Below are 7,524 nucleotides of genomic sequence, written 5' to 3'. Positions count from 1 at the left end.
CAATCAACTATGGCTTGTTTCCATCTACATTCAAACTCGGTTGCTCAATGTCACATTGCTCATTTAATTGTTCATTTTCACAAGTCTCTATCAGTGGAAATTGAATTATAAACCCTACATTGATTGATGATTTTCATGTCATATTTATCGTGTGTAATTATAAACCCTACATTGATTGATGATTTTCATGTCATATTTTATGATATTTATCGTATGTGCAAGCAATAATAGGAGATCACGTTCACGCATGCCGCAAAGTGATGATGATTTCAGTGGTAAATAAAGTGAAAATGCGTGTGAAGTAAAGTGAATGGTTCCCTATATTTTAATCCGGTATCAGCTGCGAGTTGATTTGTCTCGTATATCTTTTAAATGAACACCATGTTAATTGCGAAGAGACCGCCACCAACACCAAGTGTCTGAGATTGGCCTGCCTTGTTAACTTCACTGGAAGATTTAAACGTTAATAAGTTAATTACGTTGATTTATGCTATGGTTTGCGGTAATTTTATGTTGTAGTTATAAAAAAAATCTGAAGGGATGTAACAACTCGCAAGATTTCATCACGAAACTGGAATGGTAGCAGAATGACAGGATCTTCAGACACGTCGCTGCGTTCTGCTCATGCCACGTTGAGGTAACGTCCTTAATTATGTTGATATTATTATGTATTTGCAGGGTAAACAAGCTTGTGAAAAACCTTATATATTTTATAAGGCCTATATAAACTTATATATAAACCTGAGAAATATACGCGTGACCCAGAAAGGGGTAACTCAATAGCTTTGCAGGAAATGTGATAATCGCAATTATTACAAATAAACTAACGTCGATGCCACTTAAGTCGCCACAGAACTTATGTCGCCGACCAGCACTTATGTCGCTGACTTATCTATTTTGTAAAGAAAACTAAACGACAACTTTTATTTAGATCGATTTTATCGCCTATTTTCAAGAGAAACGTCTTATTCTGTTAACGAAAATAAACGACAACTTTTATTTAGATCGAAACAGCTTCGTATTTCTATGCGGCAATCAAACCCTACTAATCGTAGTTTTGACAGTACAGGATTATACGGTCTGAGGCCATTGTAGACATCGTATAGTAGTAATGGGTCAATTAGAGAACCATTATATAGTAAATGATTTTACTAATAAACATTGCGCTTATGTGTAATAAATTCTTTCCGTAATTAATCATCACACGTGTTCCACATAGAATTCGAAAAAAATTTCGAAAATTGTGATTGCCACAAACTTTTATGTCATTCTTTTGCTAAAAAGTAATTTAATTTCCAGTTAATATCAAAAATAAAATCGGATATTAACACCGTGTACTTGGAATCATTATATTGTTAGTGATTTACTCTCATAATTCTGTCGTGCTATGTATACTAGTCACGAATATATCGTGGAGATCATATTAAAATCACAACTTACAATTATTGATTCTCTGTTGATAAAACATTCGTACTTTCCATACCTGTCCAGATTACGTTTTGGATTGGTTTGAAAATTTATTCAAATCTTTTAGGATATAAAATTTTATTTTAATTTTAACCTAATTCTGCACGATATAAAAATATAAATTCTGTTTCATGGCTAAGATTCAGAAGCGAGTTAAAATAAAAACTTATATCAATTCGCAATGTTAACCATTATTCGACGGTCGTCTCGTAGTGCCTCGAAATTCATTCGTTCGTTGAATCAGTCATCCAAAGAAATTTACTTGAAGCGAGTCTCTGATGCATTTCACTCCAAAACCATTGTTTCGTCGAAGAGAAATCAATTGGGCATTAATGGGTAACCTGCCTATATTAATAAAATAGGCCTGGAAGTATGCGTAGAATTTCGAACATAAATTTTATACCGGGATTCTTCGGAGGCCAAACCTTGATGCCTTCAACAAGTTATTTCGGATAGTTTTATCGGGAATTCTTATGATTAATATTTGCCAAGCAAATATTGATAGATCATGCCTGCGGCGTGCCGTATAACTGAGTTGGTCGCTGAATGACAGGACGCTGAGGAGTCTGAGAAGGAATTCTGGTTACGGGACTCTGAGGAACAAAACCTTTCAATCCTGACTGTTCAGAAGACGAAATAAATCCTTGGTTCGGGAAAATCTGGTTTTGCTGCTCGCCTGATCCTTGACTTGGTAGTTGTCCGATGCCTTGATTAGGTTGTTGTCCGAAGCCTTGATTAGGTTGTTGTCCGAAGCCTTGATTAGTTTGTTGACCGAGTCCTTGTCCAGGTTGTTGGGTGAATCCTTGTCCAGGTTGCTCAATGAATCCCTGTCCAGGTTGCTCAATGAATCCCTGTCCAGGTTGTTGACCGATTCCTTGCACGGGATTTTGGCCGAGTCCTTGCCCAGGTTGTTGGATGAACCCCCGCTCTTGAGAGCCCAAAAACTCTCCAGACGCTCGTAGATTTTGACCAATTGTCGCTGTTGGTGCAGGCGCTTGGAAAGTCTCACGAGGAGCACCGACTCCTACGCTCTGTTGGGCTCCTTCTTGAGGTGTTCCTTGCAGCGGGGTTTGATATAATCGGGTTTGCTGCTGAATTGCTGGAGCTTGACCTCTCTGTGCTATTTGGAGTCCTGGAAATCCGACCTGTTGAACCCGTTCGGCTGAATTGAACCCAGGAATTCGCGATCCCGGTAAGGCTCCTAGCTGCTGTTCAGAGCCAAATGACGGGGCGGATGAAGTCTGAGTTAACGGAATTTGTGGTTGCTGAACCGGGATAGTTAGTCCCTGTTGGGGCTGTCTTCCAAAAGTCTGACCCTGCTGAGGCTGGCCACCAAACGTCTGGCCCTGCTCTATTTGACCTCTGAAAGCTTGGCCTTGCTGAGGCTGTCCTCCAAACAATTGGGCCTCCTGAGGCTGGCCTCCAATAGTCTGGCCCTGTTGAGGCTGTCCTCCAAACAATTGGCCCTGCTGAGGCTGTCCTCCAAACAATTGGCCCTGCTGAGGCTGTCCTCCAAACAATTGGGCCTGCTGAGGCAGGCCTCCAATAGGTTGGCCTTGCTGAGGCTGTCCTCCTAACAATTGGGCCTGCTGAGGTTGGCCAATGAAATTCTGGCCCTGCTGAGGCTGTCCTCCAAACAATTGGGCCTGCTGAGGCTGGCCAACGAAAGTCTGGCCCTGCTGAGGCTGTACTCCGAGTTCCTGACCCTCCTGACGTCGGTTTCCAAAAGTCTGCCCCGAAACAGATCCTGCAGCCGGTATCCCTACACCCTGAACTGATCCCGGCAATTCCAAAGACGAACCGTGCAATCCAACTTCTTGTGACGCTTGTGCTGGGCTTGGTCTTCTTGATCCAGTAGAGATGGGACCTCCAGCATTAATTCCTTGAACTTGAGTTGCTGCTTGCCGTGTAGGGATGAATTGTTGAGCTTCTCCTTCAAAGGTAATGGTGGGATGATACCCAGTTTCATCGGCATAGTAGTCGACCGTCATAACCCTCGTGTCCGGTAACGTAACGTAGTATCTGGAAATAATAAAACAGGAATTTAATTGCCAACATTTAGCATGAATTTGGCCAGTAGATAGCCCACCTATCTAATTACAGAAGGCTTCATCCACATAGTTATCCATAAAGTTTTTAACTAACCTGCCCCGAGTTAACGCTCCGTCGCGCTCCTCTTGGTGCCCGTAGAAGTTTCCAGATTCAGGGTCGTTGACGTCCCATTTGAAATTGTACTGTGCATGCGTCTCGATGTCAGGTTGCCCACCTCGGACTCCGGCAACTTGCTGGTTATGACCTCCTTGCTGGAAAACTCCAGGTGTTTGCCTTCCGAACTGATCTTGAACAGGGCCAGCAATCCCGGTTAGTGCCGAGGCTTGCCCGGGTTGTTGAATTGGTCCGTCGAAGCCGACTGTTTGAGATGCCCCGGCTTGTCCTGGCTGGCTGGTGAGCCCAGTTCCAACGTCAAATTGACCACGTTGTTGTTGTCCTATAAATACTTCTTGTGACCCAGGACGTCTCTGTTGTTGATTTGAAAAACCACGGACTTGTTCAGCGGGTGTCTGCAGAGACTGAGTGCCCGTAAACGATCCAGAGGACAATCCCTGAGTGGGAGTGATCCTTTCTCTTGAAGATAATCCAACTCCCGATTGACCTCTCACGTTGGCTTGGGTGAACTCTCTGCTTCCGAAACCGATTTCTCCACTTGACAGACCGACTTGAAATTGGTTAGGCACCACATTTACGTTTTCAAATGGTCCTGTAGAGCCAGAGATCGCTTGCTGTGGTTGACCACGTCCTGGGAGATCTGGTACGAAACTGCCTCCTGGCCCCGGCTTCCTCAACCCAATCTGCGATTCAGCGCTCGAATCAAAAGTCGTTCCCGGATTACGAACAAATTCTTGCGATCCCAAGCCTGAAGCAAGCCCTGGCTGGAAGCCAATTTCGAGAGATGGTCGTTGTTGCTGGAAAGCGTTGGGTCGCTGTCTCGTTGAGGTTGCAGGTTGACGTTGGCTTTCAAAAACATCGGTGACTCCTCCAGCTTGAGGAGCGCTGTAGTCGTAGCCTGAACTCTGCTGGGGTCGCGCTGATGCTAGGACCGCCACTAGCGGAAACAGGATCACCAGGACCTGAAATAATACCAGTTTTAAAATTGTTTTTATTAAATATTGCCAATTTTTAATTACCAGGACCTGAAATATTACTAGTTTCGAAAATGTTCTTCATAAAATATTGCAAATTTTGTTCTACCATTTTTTAAGTTGGCCATAGATTTTTCATTATGGAGATCTTACCCCGCTTCTGAGCCTGGGATATAGGAGAGAGAACATTTATCGTTTTATTAGCCGAATTTATTATACAATATAGGTATTATTTATTGTCGATATGAAAACAACAAATTAAATTTGTCGTCAAAAAAGTGATTTCATTCAGTGAGTATTATTGTGATCATTAGTATATTTTTCGACTTGTAGACGTCTTGTAAAATGGCTGCTTATCCGCGTCAAGTTTGTTCTAATCAAATTGCAAAATTGAACAATATAAGAAGAAATCCGCTGAATCATGCGATTATCCCGGAACTTCAACTTTCCTCGCACTACAAGAGCTCAAAGGCCACGACAACGAGTTATAAGAATTTCCTTACTTCATAATTACTGTATATTTTGGCGAAGGAAAATCAATTTATCATGGACTTATCCAAGCATATGCACGGGACGATGTTGATGCTTTATGTTAAGTTTTGGCTTCTTTGCATTCATATGACAGCGCCGTGCGGCTCTGACGGTTTGGTTGTGTCTGGAATTTAATGTTGCTTAGTAATGAGCTAACCGATTCGAATGCTTAGCTCAACAGGCGTCGGTATAAGTCGTAGTTGTCGTGTTGTGGGAATCCTGAAAAATGTGGCAATATAGGACTAACTTTTCTATGATGATGGTATGAGCACATATGGATATTTTTCTTTACTACGATTTAAGTTACGTTGCAATTTGATGTAATTTTGAAAGGATTATTCAAAAACTGAATTAACTTAATTAAGCCGGGAATACATAGTAGGTATATATGAAATTTTACATTTTGTCAATTTCACAGTTACTTACAAGCGTGGTAAAAAATTATTAAAGCATAACATCCTAAATTCAGTTGCAAGCTGAATTTTTCTTCTACGGTGATGCACTTCCAAAGTTTTAATATCAATTCATATTCTAGTAAGATACCACGATTGCTTGAATGCATCCTTGTCAAACTCTGAGAGGTCGTAGCAGAAAATTCCCTCGGTTGTCCCAGATAGATGCAAGTCAATCTTACTTTCTTACTGCGCTCACAAATGAAGCTTACAGCGTGCCGGCAATATATATGCTGAGAGGTGGCCTCCGTGCAGATTTTATGTTGATGCTCAGTAATCAACTTGGCGGCAATTTATTTTCTTGTTATTAAATTTTTATTATGGAGAAAGGAATCGCCGAAGCCTAGCGCCAACGAACAGGTACGCGAGGGCATCTCCAAGTGCAGGTCAGGCTGCCTGCTCATTTACCCCCTGGAATTTTCACCCTGTATCTGAACTTCTCGATTTTTAAATCAACTCAAATTCACTAGCCTGCTTTATAATCCAGCCAGATTTGTAAGCTAGGCAATTCTGGATGTTCCTGTGGTTGGTACTTGTCTTCATTCTTGTATTAAATTATTATTATTGCTATTATTAATAAAATTATTATAAATTATTATGATTAATTTTGATCTTACCCATGTTTTCAATATAGGCTTAATTTGAAATATCTGCTTGCATATACGTTTTTGACTCATTGCCTTCATGATTACAAAGCTCCCCCGTAGCACCACCGACTAGTCATAACTCATCTGTCAGGACAGGTTATGCATCATCATGTGAATTGCGGTAAAAATAGAGAACCTTTTATTGAGGTGCAGGATATGAAGTGCTTATGGAATTCTGCCATGAGTGTCGGTATGGCAGTGAGACTGCAAGCAATAATGGTGCCAATAATGACGCCTAACCATTAATTTTCCCTCCTGTGTTTTTAAGGTTACAATTAACTTGCTAGGGCCTTTTATTCGCGTCTATAATTAGGAATAATGGACGATGTTGAGTCATCGCTGGTAGTAAATGTCTTACGGTCAAAGTTAATATCCGAGAGCCAAAAGAAGGGCTTAAATTAAGAAATGTTGATCGCTCTCTTAGAAATGGATGGTTTATTATTAAAATAATGACACAATTTGTTACCTAAGGACTTAAATTAAGAAATGTTGATCACCGTCTTAGAAATGGATGGTTTATTATTAAAATAAAGACACAATTTGTTACCTAAGGACTTGAATTAAGAAATATTGATCACTGTCATAGAAATGGATGGTTTATTATTAAAATAACAACACAATTTGTTGTAGAGAGCGGATGTAGCATTGATTAACTCTTTTGCATGATAAAAGTGGGTTTGGGTGACCAACACTAATAGGCTATTACCCATTGAAAATTTACAGACGCATCAGCTTCTGATTTGGATTACCAGAAGCTGGGGGCGACTCTAAATTTTGTTAGCGTAGGAAAACAACCCTCAAATTTCTCTGTGTGTGAGACAGAAAGATCGGTTGAATAGTTTTAAATTTTTCCAGCAGCCTAAGAACGGCTTCAATTGAAGTTAGTTCTGTTGAATTCTGCATCACTCCAATTGACGTGATCAATAAATGAAATTAATTTATTAATTAAAATGAATAAATTTATTGCCGAATTAATTTCAAATGAGAATCCTCATCCTCAATCCTCAACATTCCTCATATGCCTTATTTTGTATAAATTACCGAATAATTAATTTTATATATCCACGTAGTGAAAAAATCTGAGTTACTATTTTAGTATTTAATTTGAGTTAATAATTCGATCGAAATTCGAAGACCTGTCAGCCGCTGGCACACGGACGCCCCAGGTTCTTATGGCCGGGTAAATTAGAAGCTCTATGTCCGCATTAGGTTCCGGTTGCCGTAGCGAAATAAGCGCCGAAATGGAATCTTGTGAAATTACTCGTCGAGCTTGGGGCGATCGTGGGG

The 7,524-nt window shown here is 40.7% G+C and overlaps 1 protein-coding gene across 1 annotated transcript in view; it reads right to left on the bottom strand.

The window, feature by feature from the left end:
* Nucleotides 1-1,131: 1,131 nt before the first annotated feature.
* LOC108675234 (glutenin, high molecular weight subunit DX5-like) overlaps nucleotides 1,132-7,524 on the bottom strand; it is an 11,947-nt gene continuing 5,554 nt past the window's right edge. Inside the window, exons 2-3 of the mRNA XM_018163230.2 lie at nucleotides 3,613-4,595; nucleotides 1,132-3,489 (exon numbers count right to left, since the gene is read on the bottom strand). Of these exons, the coding sequence (XP_018018719.1) occupies nucleotides 1,974-3,489; nucleotides 3,613-4,595 (2,499 nt within the window). The 3' untranslated portion in view covers nucleotides 1,132-1,973. The remainder of the gene's footprint in view (nucleotides 3,490-3,612; nucleotides 4,596-7,524) is intronic.

Source organism: Hyalella azteca, unplaced genomic scaffold, assembly GCF_000764305.2.
Source record: "Hyalella azteca isolate HAZT.00-mixed unplaced genomic scaffold, Hazt_2.0.2 contig14089, whole genome shotgun sequence".
NCBI classification, from domain to species: Eukaryota; Metazoa; Arthropoda; class Malacostraca; order Amphipoda; family Hyalellidae; genus Hyalella; species Hyalella azteca.
The sequence above is the reverse complement of the archived record's forward strand: the minus strand, read 5'-3'. Positions and strand labels throughout refer to the sequence as shown.